At 39.5% G+C, this 23,034-nt stretch overlaps 2 protein-coding genes across 3 annotated transcripts; one reads left to right on the forward strand and one right to left on the reverse strand.

The window, feature by feature from the left end:
- Nucleotides 1-3,398, forward strand: LOC306869562 (zinc finger HIT domain-containing protein 1-like). Of its 2 annotated transcripts, none has more exons than XM_079416319.1 (5): nucleotides 1-177; nucleotides 384-554; nucleotides 688-767; nucleotides 1,189-1,358; nucleotides 2,200-3,398. In XM_079416319.1, exons 1-5 carry the CDS (start codon nucleotides 156-158, stop codon nucleotides 2,219-2,221), a joined length of 465 nt encoding a protein of 154 aa, XP_079272445.1. In that variant the 5' UTR covers nucleotides 1-155; the 3' UTR covers nucleotides 2,222-3,398. The 2 variants fall into 2 exon arrangements, with proteins under 2 accessions (XP_079272445.1, XP_079272444.1); XM_079416318.1 differs by having other exon boundaries at nucleotides 134-177; nucleotides 366-554.
- Nucleotides 2,790-7,835, reverse strand: LOC306869561 (diacylglycerol O-acyltransferase 2-like). Its single transcript, XM_079416317.1, has 8 exons — nucleotides 7,429-7,835; nucleotides 5,666-5,761; nucleotides 5,424-5,531; nucleotides 4,724-4,794; nucleotides 4,402-4,606; nucleotides 4,135-4,309; nucleotides 3,596-3,780; nucleotides 2,790-3,398 (listed from the first exon to the last, which is right to left on the reverse strand). The coding sequence occupies exons 1-8, from the start codon at nucleotides 7,442-7,444 to the stop codon at nucleotides 3,244-3,246; spliced, it is 1,011 nt and encodes a 336-aa protein (XP_079272443.1). The 5' UTR covers nucleotides 7,445-7,835; the 3' UTR covers nucleotides 2,790-3,243.
- Nucleotides 7,836-23,034: the final 15,199 nt, after the last annotated feature.

The raw sequence follows: 23,034 nt of genomic DNA on the forward strand, positions 1-23,034 counted from the left end.
ACCGGATTTAGCCTCTGGTGCTGCGGGAGGATCATTAGCCAGACGATCATTGCACAGCAGCTCGCTAGAGGTCAGTAGTGCACAAACACGCACAATTGAGAACCACCACAATTCAACAGAAGAAAAAGACTGGTTCTCATTTTAAACTTCCGGGCATGGCGGAGAAGAAAACAGCCGGTAAGTGTGCTTTCCATTTAAACGTCTGTAGCCTGTACTTCGGCTGATAACAGTGCATGGCAAAAATTAATTAATCGCAATGATTGTCAATCTGTTTCCAAACCTAAATATACAGCAAAACATATAAACAGTCTTGCCATGCATTGCTATTTTCTGATCATGTAAATCCAGCTGTAGTTCACATTCAGATGACTTGTCCTGCTCAGTCCGCTCGCAGGATCCCAACCAGCGGCGCGTGCTGGACATCGCGACGCGCCAGCGCCGTTTAACCCGCCAGCTCGAGGCTCTCGAGAAAGACAACTTCCAGGACGACCCTCACGCGAGCCTCCCGCAGCTCATCAAGCGACTGCCGCAGTTCGACGAGAGCAACGAATCCGGTAACGACTCGAGTCGGTGTTATGCATCAGTCCCCATCCCTTTGCTCGCATTAAATCCTTCTTTGCGAACTGTATCCGACTCTGACAGTTGTGTTGTCTGTATTGTTCTCGCCTGATGGATTTTGATTTCAAGGCAAGCGGAGGAAGAAGACAAGGGGTGATCATTTTAAACAGAGGTTCCGCAAAAACTTCCAGACTCTTCTGGAGGAGGAGGTAACGCATCCTAGTATTGAGTCCTGAGAAACATACAGAGAGAAACTATCGCACACTTTTCCTGGGTAAATGTCATTAAACGTTAAAAAGCAGCATGAAACATTTAGAAAAAACAATAGTATGAAGAACATAATCCTTTAAGACCATTAAAATAGTATTATTATTATGACTTGAGTACAATTCTCGTTACTGTTATTCTAAAAAGGCTGTGATTTAAAGTGTAAAGTACTCATACTCATAATTAATGTTAATACAGTAATTAGAACTATTAAGAACCTTTAGTTAAAAAAAGTCTTGAAAAGTAACATTTATGTACACAATGTAAAATTATTTGTTCTAAAACTAGGCTTAAACAACATTTCTTCTCTTTTTGGAATCCTGGATTTTTTTTTGTACCTCTTACGCTCTCTTTTTCTTTCAGGACTTGAGTGTTAGTGAGGGTCCAAACTATCTGACTGCATGTGCTGAGCCCTCTGAGTTTCCTCAGCGACATTTCTGTGCAGTGTGCGGCTTCCCTTCAAACTACACTTGTGTGTCATGTGGAGCTCGCTACTGCTGTGTCCGATGTTTAGGAACACACCACGAGACCAGGTAATGCACTCACTCACGCATGTTGGTGGAAGGCAACACACTTCCTCAAAAGTGATACCAGATAATAGCAACACAAACAATTTTGTTACCACAGACTGGCACCACAAGAAAAGGTGACGTTAATCGAACAGTTTACCTAAAAATAAAAACTCTGTTATTGTTTACCTCATGTGGTTTCCAAACCTGTATGACTTTGTTTTCTGTGGAAAATATATTTTGAAGAATGTTTTCCAAGAAGAATGTTATGCAGGTTTAGCACAATAGAAGGGTGAGTAAATGACAACAGAATTTTCATTATCTATTTAAAGGGATAGTTCACCCAAAAATAAAAATTGTCATTAATCGTTCACCCTCATGTCATTCCACACCCATAAGACCTTCATTCATCTACAGCGTACGTCGTGGTTCTCTCGTGAACGTGCATCGAAGACTGACACTGAATAAAGTCGTTATTTTTGTTTTTCTTCACGCACAAAAAGGATTCTCGTTGCTTGATAAAATTAGGGTTGAACCACTGATGTCACATGGACTATTTTAACAATATCCTTACTACCTTTCTGGGCCTTGAGCGTGCCAGTTGCGTTGCTGTCTATGCAGGATCAGAAAGCTCTCGGATTTCATCAAAAATATCTTAATTTGTGTTCCTAAAATGAACGAAGGTCTTACGGGTTTGGAACGACATGAGGGTGAGTAATTAATGACAGAATTTTCATTTTTGGGTGAACTATCTCTTTAAAATCAAGATGAAACGCCTTTTAAAGCAGATCAAATACTTAGGTGGCATATGGTAAATTAATGGGGCTAGGGTAGGTGAAATAAATTGTGTTCCTTGTCTTTTCAGGTGTCTAAAGTGGACAGTATGATTTGTTCCTCCCGAATGAACTCCTATCAAAACATGCTTATGAGTCACTTACAAGTTCACGTTCCTCTGAGACATCACAGTCATTTGCCTGCACAAACATGTTGAGGTATAAATCACTAGAAGCCTTAGACCTGACTGCTAAAATAATCTTGTCATCTCTGCACCTCTGTACAACAAATAGGCTGCACTTCATTTGAAATTTCACATAATAGAATGAAGCATATAAAGCGTTTGACAAAAAATAAGGAGCTGTTCAAGTGTTGTAATAAGAGTTAATTATGTGACAAGCTTTGGCTTGTTCTTAAAACATAGAGAATGCCAGTGGAATAAAATGCCAGTTTTGGAGTAAATTACCGAATCTTATGATTACAAAAGTTAGAACATGTTCTTTAAAAGCAAAATGCCTATTCAGGGATTTCTTTATCAAAATTAAAGGAACCTGCAGCAGTTACAATGGTTTTTGTATATGAAGTTTTGTAATTTAACACACAGTATTGCTTTTGTATGTAAATATGTAATTGTTTCTTGTATTGTTATAAAATGTTTGAAACAAATAAATGACTGCAAGTGGTAAAAATGTGCTTGTTTTATGATTTGTTTTGCAAGAAGATAGGTATTTCAAGACTTTGCATTTTAAAATGCCACTGATGAATTTAAGGTAAAAGCATCAATATACATGTATAAATCATCCATATTTCTGAAAATAATTATTAGCTGGAAATTGTTTTCATAGATTTTAAAAATACATTTTTAAACATGTTTTAAATTTCCATCACTGATAAAGGTGATAAATCCTTTTCTTTTTAAATGACAAAAATATACAGCTCCATAGGAAGACAGCATCATTCAGATTTAGACCCCAAACTGCATTCATTCATTTGGTTCACTTTGTGCTTTGAGCATCAGTTTGGAGAACCAAAAAGCTAAATAAAAACACATGAAAACAATACCGAAATAAGTACGTTTCTGTCCCACATCATATTTCCAGCAGCTGTTTCAATAACTTTGTGCTTTCCCACATTTCTATATGAAGCGCAGCTCGTGTGTGTCGGCCAGTCCACAGCTGGTTTTGTGTTCGTGGAAAAGTTCAGACAGAGCCTTCATGTATAAACTGTGATAATAATCCACCCGTTCCTCCGATGGACCGCCAACCTGAGGCACAGTAATGGGACGGCCCACTGAAAGAGACAAAGGTACATTGCATTCAAAGTACATACCAAAAAGTGATGCTTCAATCTGAAGAACAGCTCAGTAGTTCTATTCATGTCAGCGAAAAGGGTCTCTACCAGCAACATCCTGATTCTTTGCCAAAAACAGTAATCCCTGTTAAAAAAAAAAAAAAGTATGATGTGAAATGCAAGTGTTTTGAACTGACCCACAGTGGTGACAGGGCGTCTGTATGGCAGAAGCAGCCAGCGCCCCCCAGTGAAGAGACATGGAGCAAAACCCATAATCTGCTTAAAGAGAGCCTGTAGCCGTCGACCAACACTGCCCTCGGACAGAACCACCTGTGGGAACAGCTCGTTCTCACCAAAGGAGTACACAGGAACCAGGTCAGCCCTGAGTGAACAGCAACAAGAGATGTAGTCAAACGAGAAAGTTTTCATACGTTGACAGTTGCTGCTTATAATATGTGTATATAATGTTATTACATGGTAAAGTTGAAACTGGGACACAGACAGGATATTATGTACTTGTTAGCATTTTGAGTTAGATTTTTTTAATAATAATAAGAAGAATGCGAATATGTATATTCATTGTATTAATACTATTATAGTAATTTGAATAATATTAGTCATCCAGTGGCCCCCTTGGAAGTTTGCTGAGGCCCCATAATGGGTCCCGATCCCTGCTTCTGAGCCACTGGTTTAAACTAGAGGTTTATTTCAGTCAGTTTTCTTGTCTCGTTCTTACCCGTGTTCAAGGGCCAGTCGTACAAAACCCTTCCTGTGTTTCATGACTAAAGTGTTTACTCCTGGAGATGAGGCAAGTGATTCCTCTGCCCCACCAATGATGATGACCACAGCGTTACCCACACCAGTATGACTCAGGAAGTAATCTAAACTCTCCTTACTCACAGGCAACAGACCTGAGAAAGAGAAATAGAGGGAGAAACTCGTCATCCTATTCCATGTTTTCTTCTCTCTCGTTGAGTCTCAATTTAGCATTTGTTATACTGACCTGCACACAAAATATACTCTCTGAAGAGAGGAAGGCGGAAAAGTCCAGCCAGAATTGCAAGCGTGGGGTGTATTCCAGGAAAGGTTTCTGCAAATCCATTACGGTCTGTGCTGAAACACGAGAAGGCTCCCACACACATGATGCCATGGGGATGACAACCCATAATATAGTTCTTACTGGGATTCAAATCAGCAGTCTTTACTAGCTGAAGGAATAGAAAGTCAGAGAAGGATAGAGAAAAAAAAGGTGGGATACACAAATTCAAGAGCTAGAGTGAAAGAACAACAGATGTGTTATGTCAGTTACTGGGTATAATGTTTACCTTCACAGGAAAATAGTCTCTGTAGTGTTTCCATACTTCCCAGTTTCTCACAAATTTAGTCTGTCTGCCACCTAGTGGACAGAAAATATTTAACATTTTGACAATATTTTTAATTCTATCAGACAAGCTGTTTGAAGAATTAGGCTAAATGGAATTATCTGAGCAAACTGTGAATTTAGATCCTCAAATCTGGCTCGCGAGATCCACTTTCCTGCAGAGTTTAGCTTCAACCCTGATCAAACTCACCTACCTGTGATTTATTTTCTAATGATCCTGAAGACTGATTAGCATGCTCAGGTGTGTTTGAATAGGGTTAGAGCTCAACTCTGCTGGAAACTGGATCTCGTGAGCCAGATTTGAGTATCCCTGATTTAGATGGATAGTTCACCCAAAAATGACAATTCATTTGACTGATCATTTTCTCATGTCTGACCAAACCTGTATGACTTTAGTTTTTTCTGTGGAACAGAAGAGATATTTGGACAGTTTTGGTGACCTTTGAAAAAAATAAAAACACACAGAGACATATGTCAGAATGTCTTACCCAAACCGGAAAAGTGAGTCATACAGGTTTGTAATGACATGAGTGAGTAAATGATTACATTTTCATTTTTAGGGGTACTATTCATTTAACTATCTACACATGTGTTAATGTGTGTACTGTTAAGAAAAGAAAGGTGTGTTCTAATGATAGGTTGACCTCTTTCAGGTGTGTGCCAATCATAGATCTGCCATGATAAGTAGAGTGTGGGAATGAGCCACAGAGAGGTGAACATCAAATAGATCATCAACAGCAGACAGGCCGTTCCTGCAAACACACATTCAGAATTAGTTATAATGTTACAGTGTCAATGAGACACACAATGGGAAGCATTATGGAAATTTCTATTCAGCACCAAAAAGTAATTTTTGTTTTCTCTGTGTGTGTGCAACAGGTCTCACCTAAAAACAGAAATGACAACACCCATTGTAAAACACTTATATCCTCGATTAACTCCTTCCACTGAGACTTGTCCTCCTTCCCCTTTAACTCTGAAACTGAGAAAGAGAGGATAAAACAGAGAAGACCAAACCGAATAAGGTCGGTCACACATTCTTCTCATTTTTCTTGTAGCTGCTGATCACACGTCACCCCAGATGAACTGTTATTTGAGCAGGCTGTCTAATTCACTAAAATTACCGAAACAAGTACTAAAAAAGATTTTGTCAAATGTCACATTTGAATATAATTGGAGATTTTGAGACGAATATTTGCAACCAGGCACAAGTGACCTGAACCTGTGCAGACATGGGTTGTCAGATTCACTCACTGTAAATCTGTCATACAAGGTGAAATATCTTTATTGGGAAATCTGGACGTCACAGTTCAGCAGGATCAGAAATTAACCAGGGCTCAGCACAAAAAGGGTCTGTAGTTAATATCTGTTTATTATCTGTTATCTAACATTTAATATGTTTCATTACATTCTATTACAGTCCTTATATAGTTACGAGTTTGTCTCTGCAGATGCTAGCAACCTAGCTGTCCGATTACTGTAATTACTGAGTGATTTTGAATGTGTAGCTAATATACAGTTTTCTTTAATGAACACTTGTCTTCTATACTGGACATGAGTACTGGACTTAAAACCGTGATTACATGGACAGTAGTGAGCTAATCTAATAAAGGAACCATATAATTAAATCAAATAGATTCTAGCAGCTCCAGCAGTAGGTGTAAGTGCAACTTGAACTTCAGCAGTGAGCTTAGAGCTACTTCTGTGACCTGTTGCACTTGGGATGTGTTCATGAACTTGAAGCAGACCCCATCCTAAACATTTTAAAAGGTTTGTTTATTTGGAAAAACAATGTGTTTGTGTATCCATGTGGTGCCATGTTGTTCCTCAATCAGAAAATCACCTTAGATTCAAGATCCAGACTTTGGGTGTACAGTAGATAACAGTAGATATGGTAACATACACAGTGGGGAAAAATGATTTAAAGAAGAATTTAAGTTTACTGTAAATATTATAAATGTATATTATATGAATTACTCTAATTATATAATTTCTTATAAATACTGTGAAAATCAGTAAAAAATAGATTTCCATAAATTGTCTTATCAGTTATATACAGTGTGATAAATAGTGTTTAATAAATATTTCTCATTAAATAGCCACATTTTAATTAACTTTAATTCAGCATGCAGCATTCTATTTTACAATCTGTCTTTATGGTGCTTATCAGCATCACAAACTAGATTATAGAACTTCAAATAGATAGCCAAATGAACATTGTATAGTTTATCCCATAATGCCTCTCATTAATCATTAAATAGCCGTATTTCAATTTGACATTCCAAACCAACTTGTTTCAGGTAAAGATGACTATAAGCACGTATCATTTTAATATGTACAATCTGACATCTTGACCCCACGTAGAGCAGTGCTATTGTGTAATGTGACCTTCCAGCAATTCAAATCCACAGTTGCATTTATTATTTTTTTATAATTGCAAAATATGTGCACTACGTCAGCATACTTACAACATTTAGTGTTACGACAGACCAATACAATATTTTATTTAAACATTTAGGCCTACTGTTTATCCAGATTTACGGTGTTGTTACAGATATATAAAAAAACTTTTTCGGTTAAAGCTAAATTTGAAATCATTTTCATTCTCCAGTCAAATCCTGTGCCGTACAGGGATTCGTGAGATCCTACCGTTATCTGTTCCCATTAAGTGGCCAATTTTAGTGATTCCTGTAGCAAACGATTCCTCTTCCTCACCTTCCCTGACAGAAGTCTCTCTTGTTTTTTGTTTGCACTTTGATCGGTTCAGTTGGTCAAACAGATAACGATTCGTTCTCTAATCGCGTCGTTGTAAATGTATGTAGGCACTTTCAGGACTGGCTATCTGGTGTTTATATCATGACTGAAACATGAATCGTTCGTAAACAACAAACAAATCTTCGAGTATTTGTTGTCACGCCTAGGCAACGAAAACGCCACAAACGCCTACTCTTATGTTAGAATAAGACACAGGATCGTGAGATATCGTTTAAATACTCCTGTTATATGGAACGACCAGCGGCTCGGTTTGGTTGAATGAACGCTCCTCGCGCGCGTGCGGACATTTGTAGGAGGGTGGAGCAAATGTGCTCGCGTGCGCGCGCGTGGAATGCAGCGCGCACAACCATTGCGTTTAAAAAATGTTGCCTGGTGCTTGCCACTTGTTGCTTCATGATGTTCTCAGGAAATGTCGTTGTCTCTTTTTTTGTAACAAGTCAAACCTGTTTTTATAAATAAGTCTAATAAATAAGTTATTATTATTGTTATAAATAAGTCTAACCAACATCTAATATTCAATTTTGCATATCAATGATTGGCATAGCATATTAGTCAAGTAAAGTCAGCTATATATACAATACACATTGTTTATACAATACACATTGTGTCAAAGCAGCTTAACAGTGTTAATGATGACTTCATCCAGCTCAGTTCAGTTCTCTTCTCTGTGCAATCAAGTCAACAATATTGCCAGAAATAGTGTCTCCAGTTAAGCAAGCCAAAGGTGATAGTGGCAAGGAACCAAAACTCCATCGGTGACATTAGGGAAGGGAAGTGATGTGTGGCCAAGTATGGTGACCCATACTCTGAATTTGTCCTCTGCATTTAACCCATCCAAGTGTACAAACAGTAGTGAACATACACACGGAGCAGTGGGCAGCCAATGCTGCGGCACCCGGGGAGCAGTTGGGGGTTCGGTGCCTTGCTCAAGGGTCTCACCTCAGTCGTCGTATTGAGGGTATTGAGAGAGAGAGTGTTGGTTATTCACTCCCCCACCTACAATCCCTGCCGGACCTGAGACTCGAACCCACAACCTTACAAGTTACAAGTCCAGCTCTCTATCCAGTAGGCCACGACTGCCCTTAAAACACTGTGTACTAAAGAAATGAAAAGGATTTTTGTCCAGCATAAATTCATGTTGCAGTTTTATTCAGGGGTGAAAAACAATGTGGAAATTATACTCAAGTTAAATATGAGAACTCATTTAATCGCGAAAGACAGTGTTTTTCTTGGTTTTAGAAATAGATTAAAAGACAAATAATCTTAATTAAAGATTGTAAAACAAATCTTTTTAATCACAATTCTATCAGTGTACCTGTGATAGAAACATCAGCCCTGTTTCTGCAATTCTGTTATGGAAATGTGTGCTTCACAATACCACAGGTCACAGCAGGAAACAGGAAATACCTATTCATAAAGCACTTATAATAACTATTATTATTATAAAATGATCAATTCTTCTATAGTTAATGTTTCTCATTTTATTTGGAAAACTGGCAATCTGCATTGTTATAACAACATTTTCTTGTGGTTGCAGAGTTATCAGTTATACAACCTGAATGTGATGCCTGCTACAGGTCACAAAATAGTTGGGACAGGGGCATGTTTACCATGGTGTAGCATCTCCTCTTCTTTTCAAAACAGCTTGAAGACGTCTGGGCATTGAGGTTATGAGTTTCTGGAGTTTTGGTGTTGGAATTTGGTCTCATTCTTGCCTGATATAGGTTTCCAGCTGCTGAAGAGTTTGTGGTCGTCTTTGACATTTTTCGTTTAATGATGCGCCAAATGTTCTCTATTGGTGAAAGATCTGGACTGCAGGCAGGCCAATTCAGCACCCGGACTCTTCTACTACGAAGTCATGCTGTTAGAATAGCTGCAGCATGTGGTTTTGCATTGTCCTGCTGAAATACACAAGGCCTTCCCTGAAAAAGACGTCGTCTGGATGGGAGCATTTGTTGCTCTAAAACCTTCACATACCTTTCAGTATTCATAGTGCCTTCCAAAACATGCAAGCTGCCCATACCGTATGCACTTATGCATCCCCATACCATCATAGATGCTGGCTTTTGAACTGAATGCTGATAACATGTTGGAAGGTCTCCCTCCTCTTTAGTCTGGAGGACACGGCATGCGTGATTTCCAACAAGAATGTCAAATTTGGACTCGTCTGACCATAGCACACTCTTCCACTTTGAAACAGTCCATTTTAAATGAGCCTTGGCCCACAGGACATGACGGTGCCTCTGGACCATGTTCACACATGGCTTCCTTTTTGCATGATAGAGCTTTAGTTGGCATCTGCAGATGGCACGGCGGATTGTGTTTACCAACGTGGTTTCTGGAAGTATTCCTGGGCCCATTTAGTAATGTCAATGACAGAATCATGCCTATGAGTGATGCAGTGTCGTCTGAGGGCCCGAAGACCATGGGCATCCAACAAAGGTCTTCGGCCTTGTCCCTTACGCACAGAGATTTCTCCACTTTCTCTGAATCTTTTGATGATGTTATGCATTGTAGATGATGAGATTTGCAAAGCCTTTACAATTTAACGTTGAGGAACGTTGTTTTTAAAGTATTCCACAATCTTTTTACAGACTCTGCCCATCTTTACTTCTGAGAGACTCTGCCTCTCTAAGACATCCCTTTTATAGCTAATCATGTTACAGACCTGATGTCAATTAGCTTAATTAGTCGTTAGATGTTCTCCCAGCTGAATCTTTTCAAAATGTCTTGCTTTTTCAGCCCTTTGTTGCCTCCGTGCCAACTTTTTTGAGACCTGTAGCAGGCATCAAATTTGAAATGAGATCATTTAGTGGATAAAAGTGTAAAATTTCTCAGTTTAAACATTTATGTTCTCTATGTTCTATTGTGAATAAAATATTGGCTTATGTGATTTGAAAGTCTTTTAGTTTTCATTTTATTCAAATTTAAAAAATGTCCCAACATTTCCGGAATTCGGGTTGTATATGGCTGCAGCTGATTGTGTCTATCCAAAAGTTGTCACTCAGTGTCCATGAAGCAAAGATTTGAAGCTGAGAAACTAGCATTGTGATGAAATGTTCTCCAGATATTTTACATTTATGCATTTAGCAGACGTATTTATCCAAAGTGACCGTGCATTCAGGCTATACATTGTTTTTTATCAGCATGTGTGTTCCATGGGAATTGAACCCGACCTTTTGCACTGCTAACGCAATGCTCTACCACTGAGCCACAGAAACACATTATTCTAGACCTCAATTGGTTTTATCCCATCACATTCATGTCACAATTATGAATAAACACAACACAAAACTGCCAAATGTTCTTTATATTGTAATTATATGATCACAACATAATAATTGCTTTAATGTGTTCCTTGTCTCTATGAATACATAACTAACTGCATGATTTGTATCATCTCAGAACTTTACTTTGACAGATCACTCAAACTGCTAAAGCTGCAATAAGTGCTAAACAAATAAAATTAAAACGTCAATCATGAGAATGCGATGGACTCAACAAGTTAAGAAGCTGTTCAGCTAATATTTCACAATGTGCCATCTTATTTTAGAAATGTATAAGTTGTGATCCTTTGTTCAAACTAGTACATGATTTATCTCTTTGATTTGACTTAACCCCTCTGGTTGATGTCCATCAGAGTTTGGCATAGCCCTGGATTAAGAATATAGATTATTGGATATTATTAGCCTTAATTTTAGGCTTTGCAATTAAAGGGTTACTCCACCCCAAAATGAAAATTTTGTCATTAATCACTTACCCCCTTGTCTTTTTCAAACCCATAAAAGCTTAATTCGTCTTCGGAACACAATTTAAGATATTTTGGATGAAAACCGTAAATTTACGAAGCTATGAGAATACTTTTTGTATGCAAAGAAAACAAAAATAACGACTTTACTCAACAATTTGTCTCCTCCACATCACCGTAGCGCCATTTTGGAGCGTATCCGCTAGACGCAAACAGCGTATGCTGTTCTGTGTCAGCCGCACCACACGGATACACTGTTTACGTTTAAATCAAAGCGTAAATAAACTAAGAAAACATATCTGACACAGAGCAGTGTACGCTGTTTGCGTCTAGCGGATACGCTCCAAAATGGCACTACGGTGACGCGGAGGAGACGAATTGTTGAGTAAAGTTTTCTTTGCATACAAAAAGTATTCTCATAGCTTCGTAAATTTACGGTTGAACCACTGATGGCAGATGGACTATTTTGACGATGTCTTTCATATTTTTCTGGGCCTTGACAGTGTTAATTACTTGGCAGTCAATGGGACAGTCTCAAGCCTCACGGTTGTCATCCAAAATATCTTAAATTGTGTTCTGAAGACGAACGATGCTTTTACGGGTTTGGAACGACATATCCCCTATACAGAAATATCTCTGATCATGTGAATAATTTGTATTCATTTAAGTATATAAGTTTATAAGTGTAGTGCATTGTCATATGTCTGTCCTATTATCTTTGTCCATCTTATTATATTCATGTATTCACATTAAAAGCTTTTACTAATTATGTCTTGACTATACTATATATACATTTTCATGATTTACATTTGAATCTGGACCTGTGATTTTACAACCCAACATCTCTTTAGTTAATGAGCTGCAGGGCCTTGCCAGATCAGAACCGACCAAATTTCTATGCTATGTTTTAACTCAGCCATAGATTACGAGAAACAGTCAGGATCAGAATCAGAATTAGCTTTATTGCCAGGTATGTTTGCACATACGAGGAATTTGTTTTAGTGAGAGTAGCTCCACAGTGCGACAGAATGACAGTGACAGGACACAGATAATAATAATAATAATAATAATAAAAAATAATAAAGAAAAGAAATATAAATAATAATAATGTACAAATATACAAAATGGACAATATGCAAAATAGCACAAATACAATATACAAAATAGACAATTCAGTATGTACAGGTATGTTAGGTGCAAATTTGAAATGTAATAAGTGTGTGTTAAATAAAAATAAAAAGTATGATAGTGTTGTGTGTTTCATGTTTAATGTTAAGAGTTCAAATGTTCATGAGATGGATTGCCTGAGGGAATAAACTGTTCCTATGTCTGGTTGTTCTGGTGCTCAGAGCTCTGTAGCGTCGACCAGACGGTAACCGCTCAAAGAGGGAGTGTGCTGGGTGTGAGGGGTCCAGAGTGATTTTGCCAGCCCTTTTGCTCACTCTGGATGAGTACAGTTCTTGGAGACTGGGGGAGGGTTGTACCAATGATTCGCTCAGCAGGCCGGATTACCCTCCGTAGTCTTCTGAGGTCAGATTTGGTAGCTGAGCTGAACCAGAGAGTTAATGAAGTGCAGAGAATGGATTCAGTGATGGCAGAGTAGAACTGTTTCAGCAGCTCCTGTGGCAGGTTGAACTTCCTCAGCTGCCGAAGGAAGTACAACCTCTGCTGGGCCTTTTTAATAATAGAGTCAATGTGAATGTCCCAGTTCAGGTCCTGAGAAATGGTGCTGCCCAGGAATCTGAATGACTCCACTGCAGTCACAGTGCTGTTCATGATGGTGAGTGGAGGGAGAGCAGGGGTGTTTCTCCTGAAGTCCACGATCATCTCCACAGTTTTGAACGTGTTGAGCTCCAGGTTGTTAAGACTGCATCAGACAGACAGCTCCTTAACCTCCTGTCTGTAAGCAGACTCGTCACTGTCCTGGATGAGGCCGATCAGTGTGGTGTCATCTGCAAACTTCAGGAGCTTGACAGAGGGGTCTTTAGATGTGCTGTCATTGGTGTACAGAGAGAAGAGCAGTGGGGAGAGAACACAGCCCTGAGGAGCTCCAGTGCTGATGGTGCGGGTGTTGGATGTGTATTTTCCCAGCCTCACTAGCTGCTGCCTGCCTGTCAGGAAGCTGTTGATCCACTGACAGACAGAGGTGGGGATGGAGAGCTGAGTTAGTTTGGGCAGGAGGAGGTTTGGAATGATGGTGTTAAAGGCTGAGCTGAAGTCCACAAACAGGATCCTCACACAAGTCCTTGGTTTGTCCAAGTGTTGCAGTATGTAATGCAGTCCCATGTTGACTGCATCATCCACAGACCTGTTTGCTCTGTAGGGAAAGTGCAGGGGGTCCAGTAAGGGTCCAGTGATGTCCTTCAGATAAGTTATTCAAATGACTTCATGACCACAGATGTTAGAGCCACAGGTCTGTAGTCGTTAAGTCCTGTTATCCTAGGTTTCTTTGGGACGGTGATGATGGTGGAACGTTTGAAAATTGAAGGGACTTCACACAGCTCCAGTGATCTGTTGAAGATCTGTGTGAAGATGGGGGCCAGCTGTTGAGCACAGGATTTCAGACAGGCTGGTGTCACACCGTCTGGGCCTGGTGCCTTCCTTCTCTTGTTATTTTTGAAGACCTGGCACACGTCGTCATCTCTTATCTGCAGTGCCGGTGTGGGGGAGAGGGGGGTTGCAGGGGTATGAATGGTGTTTTTTCAAACCTTCAGTAGAACTTCTTCAGATCGTCTGCCAGTTGTTGATTCTCCACAGTGCTGGGGGATGGTGTCTTGTAATTGGTGATGTCTTCCAGACCTTTTCACACTGAAGCCGTGTCACTGGAAGAGAACTGGATCCTTATCTTATCGGAATAATTCCTCTTTGCCACTCTGATCTCCTTTTCCAGTGTGTATTTGGCCTCTTTATACAAGACTCTGTCCTCATTCCTGTAAGCATCTTCTCATTAGTCCATCTCTTTACAGTCCTTAATACAGGTTTAGCTGACTTCAGTTTCTGCCTGTAGGTTGGAATAAGATGAACCAAACAGTGATCAGAAAGTCCTAAAGCTGCCCGTGGGAAAGAGTGATATGCATCCTTTATTGTTGTGTAACAGTGATCCAGTATATTACTGTCTCTGGTGGGACATGTAACATGCTATCTGTATTTTGTCAGTTCAAGGGATATATTTGCTTTATTAAAGTCCCCTAGAATGATTAAAACAGAGTCCGAGTGTTGTTGTTCTGTGTCTGTGATCTGATCAGCGAGTTTCTGTAAAGCTGAGCTCACGTGCGCTTGCGGTGGAATGTAGACACTCACGAGAATGAACGAACAGAACTCCTGTGGCGAGTAGAAAGGTTTACAGTTGATAAAAAAAAAAAACGTTTCTAGATCTGAACAGCACATGCTCTTTAACACAGTTACATCTGTAGTGTACACCACCTCTCATTGATGCACGATTTTCTCGTTGATTCTGCGTCGGGATCATCGTGAAGTTAGGAAGATGAATCGCGCTGTCCGGGATGGCGTCATTCAGCCAGGTTTCCGTGAAACACAGAGCAGCAGAGTTTGAAAAGTCCTTGTTTAACCGGGAAAGCAGAAGGAGTTTGTCCGTTTTGTTGGGTAGAGAGCGGAGATTCTCTAGATGGATGCTATGCAACGGCATTCGAAATCCACGCTGTCTGAGCTTCACGAGCGTGCCGGTGTTGTGCCGAAATCTGCACCCCTGCCAGATTATGCATCCCCTCGTTGAAATCGCTACCTGATTGCCTAATCCCAACCCCACCCCTAATCCTAACCCCTCCCCCACACCTATTCCTAAACCTACCAATACTAGGGGATGCATAATCTGGCAGGGTGCAGAATTCGGCACGACACCGGCTCGCTTCCCCCGTCTGCGAGTCCAAAAGCGTCTAAACAGCACCGCTGCTCCACCAACTACAATGTCCAGAAAAACATCCGAATAATCGAAAACCGGTTGGAGATTTTGTGGTGTGTTCTGCCGAATGTTCAGCAGTTGTTCCCTGGTGAAACTGATCGTGTTTGACAAACAAAAAACAGGAAAAACTAACAAAAACACTATAACAACTGGAGCCAAGCACAATGGCTGCCATGCGCGGCGCCATCTTGAGAATACTGAGATTAGCTAAATCTCAATATTTAGCTAATCTCGCAATTTTGAGATTAGCTAAATGACACCAATGGTGTTCACGTAGATTTACTTATTACTCAGCTGACGTTGAGAGGCAACACATTCTATTTTCAGTCTTCCAAGTTCTTCTTTTGTGCAAAAGTGTGATTAATTACCGATCAATGGTTATATTTTAGCTTCCCGACTATTTCTGTGATGCAATCTCATGCTGTATGCGCATGAGCTACTCCAATTAAATGTGTGATGACACAATGGCTCTCTGCCGTACTGAAATGTGAGTACTGTTATTTTTATCCTTTGTTTTCCATGTCTTTAAGTCTCACTTCTCACATTTCTCCCTCATTGCTCATCTCTTATTCACTTCACAACATTTTCTCACTCCAGGCATGGATAGCACATGCAGGAGATCATGTACATCTAATAATAAAGTGATGGTTGTGTGGGGATGCAGCGAGAGCAAGAGCGGAAATACCTAGGTTTAGGGAAAAATAGGAATGCCATTAATAATAAGTGGTTCTTGATGTTGTTATATGGTCTGTGAAAGGTGTAGCCTAGGTGATTGGATGAGTTTTATGTACCTCTTCAGGTAAATTAGGCGATTGCCACGACTGACAGCAGGTGGTTATGCCTAAATTTATATAGGCTAGACACAAGTGTGTAAGTGAAAAGAGAGATTAGCGTGAGAAAAAAAATAATGTGGAATGGAATATCCAGTGCCTCTTTTAGGGTTCGTTGGCGCGCTTGCTGACAGACTGCTTACGTCTGCACAGAGCGAACACAGACACAAATTGTAAATACGTGCGTCGAATCAGCTGTCAGAAAGGTGGAGGCAAGGGCAGGCATAAAAATGTAAACGTAACAACGACATAACAACAGTCGGTGGAATTTATATTTAGTATGGTGAGGGCAGAAAATGTCTCCCTTCACAAAACAGCAGCACGATACAACGTCATTTCAGGAGAGCGAGGCGCGCATCAGACGGAATCAGCTCGGCTTCTCCGGTGACCGACGAGCTCTAAAGCAAGAATATTACTATTAATATCAGCGCGAAGTGCGCCGCCACCGCCGACATATCTGTTTATCTGCGGGCTCTGCATTCATTGCCGTGAAGTCGTCTCCCGGTTAGCATGCAGGCACTAACAAACTGCATTTGTGAATGGTTCTATGGGCCTGCTTTGAACGGATGTTTTTTTTCCTTCCCTAACGTCGCAGTGAACTGCACCATGGATAGCGAAGCGCTTTCTCATCGTGCTCCGCGCGGAGGGTGAATGGGGATGAGGATGTTTACAAAAAGCAGCCAGCCGTCAGCGCACTGATGCTCGGTCTCATTGCATAGCATTTTACATCTAATCTTTAATGTCACGGTTGGAAATTAATGTCACCTCCGTCTTTCGTCTATGAAGAGGGCAATGTCATCGTCAGCAGACCGGCGTGGATTTGTTGTTGTCTGATTTTACTAACTTACTTCTGCAATTCGACTTCACACCGTTTATGTAAGTCAAGCTATTCTGCATCATTTGTTTTCTGTACACTAAAGGCGGATGTGTTTAAATCATACAAATTGTGACGATATTCGACCTCAATTGGTATTGACTTGTGTGTGGAAATATAATTACTAACATCTGGGAAAGGCTAGCAATACGATCTCCCACAGAGGAATCGACCAAGCGATATTGCCGTGTTTATGTCAATATGAATCTTTTTTCATTGACAACCCAATGCATGTGTTGTATTTTTTAAGACCAAGGTTTTCACTGAAAACAGTTGTCTTGTAAAACCAGTCGTTTTATTGTTGTTATTAGTATTATTTAATAGCCTACTTGAGACGGTTTATAATTTTTAAAATGAAAAATATAGCTCGAATGATGGTGCTTTCACTGTCGATCTTTTCGCCACAAAACACGACCATGTAAAAGAGTAAATGTGTAAAGGCAGCGGGTTTGTGATCATTTGAGTGTATATAAGTGACGCGTCTTGAGGAGCGTCTTCAGGTGCACGAGAGTTTTAGAGTTCGCTACGTAGGAAACGAGCCTTTCCGGGTGATTTATGAGATATACACTATTAAGCTTGTGTGAAGGACGTAGACTTTATCTTGAATATAATTAATATTTTCGCTATTTGTTATTCATAGACTTAATTTTGATTATCTGTGGTTTAACCTGGTCTGATGTAACGGCGAGTGTCTCCAGAAATATTCGTCTCAAGTAACGTCTGCTTGAATCGTGCGTGAATGTGGCATCAGAATGCCAATGGCACGTGCGACAAGCTACAACTGCAGCCAATTTTATTAGAGTCGTGATGTGATAGTAGATGGGAGGCGTGGCTGCGTGCGCGTGTATGTCTGGAGTGAACCTGAACGTCTCCGGATCGGTCTTGTGTATTCCCGGTAATGATTAATAGCACCAAGTTAGACTGTCCACCGGAGACATTATTCGCGGATTAAAAGCAAGAGAGGCGGGGTGAGCGCGGGGAAAGCCAGTGAGGCGAGGAGGTGTAGACTGGAGTAGCCTACACTGCAGACATGAGGAGACCAACCCCACCTTGTCTGGGGGCTGTGAAAACCTTCACACAAGGCATTTTACCTAAGGTATAAAACAATACTAGCCGATTTTTTTTTTAACAATTAGTCAGGAGGTATCATGAGCCATTTTTGTATTATGACACATTTTTCTTGGATTTACCATACAGCATTAAAGAAAATACATGCTGTATATGACAAGACCTTCTGTCAATCCTCCAACTGATTAATCAATTAATCAAGCAGTTGTATATTTCCCTTTTGGGATTGATACATTTAAATAAGTGTTGGGTGTGTTCTCAGTTTGGAGTTGGTGTGTGTGTGTGTGTGTGTGTGTGTATTTTTGACCATATAAGTAAGCAAGTGTGAATGTGTTTTTATTTTGCATGTGGATGTGGTTGTAAGAATGTGTTTGCAAATGGAAAGCTGGAAACAGCCATTTATATATAAAAATATATATGTACAAATGTGTGTATATCAATTTTATACAGCAGTGGTTTTCAAACCTCTCCATGAATTACTTCCAGCACTGAACATTTTGTTTGTCTCCCTATGTCTGACACACCCACTTCAAGTCTTGCAGTCTCCACTAATGAGCTGATGAGTTGAATCAGGTGTGATAGATGAGGGAGACATAGGCCGTTTCTCAATATGCGTACTTGTCTGTACTTGTGGACTTGTGAAACGTCATCAGTCGCTGCCCAAGTACTGTTCCAATTCAAAGTTCACATCTAGCCAAGTCCAGTTCAAATCCCCGGATGTGTTCTTGATCCGCCCCTTTTACCGAGGATGCATCGAGAGGTGACTTGTGCGGACTTGATACGGGCCATAACCCAGAATTCAGTTCGTCCTCCCGTCCTCGAGAGTTCGTTCTTCTGAGTCGAACTTGGCAAGTCCAAACTCGAAAGGACGGAAGTCCAGACTCTGCGAACTTGGTATTGAGAAACGGCCATACAAAATGTGCAGTGCTGGGGGTACTCCAGGACAGGTTTGAGAACCACTGTTATACAGTATATTCTGTATATACAATTAGAGTGAGATAAACAGACAGACACACGTGAGTGATAGAGATGGACATTGGACACCCTCACATACTGTATTAAATTGATTGTTGCATTATCAACTTGGCCTATACAAATACATATAATATTGTATTAATGTATCGACATACTTTATGAAGTTTGCATTGCATTCATTTGCTGAATCATACTTGCTCATGCATTTAAATTTGCTTGGGCTAATACATTTCAATACGTGTTATATATTTAGCTGAATTAACTTTTGTCACAATATATATCATAAATAAAGTATTATAATTGTATTGTTTTAAAATGAAAATATTATGTTTATTTGAACAACATTTGTCCTGAAAAATGAGACCCCTTGCAATACCACCACAGATCCCATGTTAAAGATTCCTGTACCAAAATCTATAGGAACTTCACTCAAATACACACAGCACAATAAGAGTGACTTCTAGTGGCTGGTAAGAGAATGCCTACTGTCTCTCTGTTTCCATCTCTAACCGACTCCGTCTCTAAGCTCCAATGAATTTGTTTTTGAAATTTGATGAAACAGCATATGACAACAGCATGTGAGAAAATAAGGGAGAGAGCGATGAGAAAAGAGCGGAAAGGGTGAATTAGCATGAGCTTAATAAGATAATGAGCAGATAGTTTTAAAGACTGTGTAATTGGAAAATAAGAGAATAGAAGTGCAATTGTGAACAAGGTAGAGAGAACATCATATGATCTTTAGAGACTTAAGGATTTATCAGGAGAGAAACCGAGGAGAAATATGTGAGCGTGTTGGACAGAAGGAGAGACTGTATGTTTGTGTGGCTCTGATTAGACTTTGACAGATGTTCCCTTGTAAAGCTCATTTTTCGGGTTGGGCTTTAGTTCTGTCTGTCTGTCTGTCTGGATGATCCAGGCTCAGGCTTTACGCTGTAGATTTCCTGAAAGGACCGAAATTTATTTTTATGGTATGTTTGCATCAGAGCAGCAGTATGATGTCTGTTTTAGGCTTAAATCAAATGAGATGTGGGAAGGGTGGGAGAAGAAATACTGATGAATAAAGATGAATGTTCGCTAATGTGACACAAGACAGAATTATTAAGGGAAAGCTGGGTTAGATGTACATTAGAATGAACCCTTCAGGCACTGAGGCTTACTGTATGCTTGGCAGAGTAGCGATCCATGTATTTCACACAAATTTTCTGTTAGTGAAGTACTTTAGCATACTAATGTATAGCATAACTTGGTTAGGAAAGCATAGTACTTTAATGGAGCACTGTAATGTAGCGCTCTCAGGCAGAATGGTGTAGTTTTAAAGATTTAATCTGACAGCAACTGTATGTGGATTTTTGTATGAACACATACTTGTCTGTCTTTGGAGTTATCGTTGTAGATACAGAGAGAGCACTGGAGCACTGAACATGTTTTGCTTAGGACTACCGGAAGAAAATAAAAAAGAACAGAAGCGGAAGAACATGGAGGAGAAGAGGCCAGCATCACTGAGGACTCTCACTGGCAACATCAATGTTTCAGATTCAATAGAGCATAGCTTGTATACAGACTGAGGGAACAAGAGAGAGGACATACAATTTTGATGGTTTAAGTTAGATTTGTGGACCTGGTTTCTACTGAACTTAAAAACAACAGAAGGGTGCCTAAAAATGATGGTTTTGCTTTAGTAGACCTATAGAACAGTGAAAAAATAATTAGTAATTAATTTAATTTAATATATTAGAAAATTAATATATTCTTAAAAAAATATATTAATATAATAAAACTTTTTTTTTCAGAAATACAAATAGTAAAAATTGTGTATATAATGTGCAAGATTTATATTAAAGATTTGTTTGGAATAACATCAAATATTTGGTGTGTGTGTGTGTGTGTGTGTTAATATTAATGAAATTAATATTAACAATAAGTATTCTGATTAATGCATTTTAAATGTGTGTGTGTGTGTAACTATATTTATCTATGTGTGTATGCATATAATTGATGCACTTTAAAAACATTTTTATATATATATATATATATATATATATATATATATATATATATATATATATAAATTATTCAAATATATAATCAACTTTTTAAAATATATATTGTTACTACATATATAATATACACAATTATAATAAAATATGCAAAATATAATACAAATATAACTTAAAATTTATATAGAGATTTATATATGCATTTAATTTAGAGCACTTTAGTAATATCATTAATAATGCTAAACGATCCAGTGTAATATTTGTTAATAGAAATTATGGCATACTTGTGGCTTTCTGATGAGGCTGTGGGTGTGCATTGTTGGTTGTTGTTGTGCGTAAAGCATGTATGTGTAGGTGAGCAGGCTCTAGGTCTCAAACAGTGTAAATATTTTTGCCTCTGTCATTACAGCACCCACCTCCTTGTCCCCATTTTACCTCTGTACACACATGCAGATGCACACACAGACGAGCAGTCTTTTGTTCACTTGTGTACTCTGCACATGAAACAGATGTGCAAGAATACACACACATACATCATATACAAAGCAATACTCAAAACAAAGTCTTCCTTTGGGATGAACATGTGAAGGGGTCCATTACTCCGTCTGCCCCAGCTTAGCATGTGTAAGTGTTGCTGGGTGTTTCTGTTTGCTTATTTGTACATGTAGGCATAATCCTCCTTCCCAAAACACATTTTTTTATCCAAATCTTACTTTTTTTACTGAATGTTTTAAGAAGCGCTTCTTGCGTTGCACACGCAAACACACACAGATGCTACAACATAAAGAGCGTGTTTCCTTTTCCATTGTCTTGCCTTCACAATTCAGGATGCGTGTGAGTATGTTTGCTTCACGTGTTTGCATATGCGTTGGCATGCGTGTGCGTTTGCATATGTACTGGCTTGCGTGTGTATGTAGCATGTCACCTTGATTACTGCAGATTCCAGCGAGCATCATGAAGCCAAGGGCAAACTAGGAGAAAAAGAGAGAGAACAAGGGAAGGAGTGAAGCGAGAAGGAGGGGGAGAGGAGGTCAGTGAGTGCTTCCATGAATAAAGTGAGAGAGTGAGTGAAAATTGGATGCGGAAAACAGGAGAAGAACATAGTGAAACAGCAGTGGAAGGGAGGAGTGTTTTAGAATCGGGATGAGGAGATATATTTTGTCAGCTTGCAGAATAAGGCAAATACTGGTAATCCCTGGTGATGCTGCACTTTGTTTCGACAAAACACACTTAGACACGTTCAGATGAGCGCTGCGTGTGAGGAAGCGGTTGCTCCTCCACAGTTCCTCACTAATTGGCAGTCTGCAGCAGTGCTCAGTGTGTGATTGCTTGTGTGTATGGGTGTTTTCCAGACGGTGCAATAAGACACAGCTATCCTCTCTATGGAGCGTTATGGAGCTGGACAGACAGACTGCAGGTTGTGTGCAGAGGGATTTTGCTTTAGCTGCCCAGAGATGCAGTATATTCCTTATATTCAATGTGTGAGAGAACAAATTGTTTACAGAGACAGAGAAAAAGAAGGTTATGTTTAGTCCAGACTTTATTAAATATTCATCATTTGTTGAGTGTGTTGTTGATCTGTTGTAAAGGTTTGTGTATTTGTGTGGGGGTCAGGTTTTGCTTAAATTGTAGGGATCAAATGTCCCCACAAGGATAGTGAAAACTCAAGTCACTTTCGTTGTGGCGAGCCACCAACATTTCTCACAAGAAAAAAACGTAAAAACGAATGTAAAAACGACAGAAATCTAATAATGATGTTTAGGTTTAACAGTTGAAAATCTGGAAAATCCCCAATGTGATAGAAACAAAAAATGTGTGCATGTGTTATATGTGAAATTATAAATGAAACTAAAAATTTGTATAGTGTCAGTGTGACTGCTGGGGACAGAATGATGTCACCTGATTTCAGGTGATATAGGTGTTGCTGTAACTGACAGACTAGAGCAGGGTTTCCCAAACGGGGGTTTGTGAAACTTTGGGGATTTGTGAAGGAACTGCAGGGGGTTCATGAGTTGATGAAAAGCTAGCAGGCAGACAAGTTTATTTATACAGCACATTTCATATACAAT

The sequence above is a fragment of the Barbus barbus genome, assembly GCF_936440315.1.
Source record: "Barbus barbus genome assembly, chromosome: 5".
Taxonomy (NCBI): domain Eukaryota; kingdom Metazoa; phylum Chordata; class Actinopteri; order Cypriniformes; family Cyprinidae; genus Barbus; species Barbus barbus.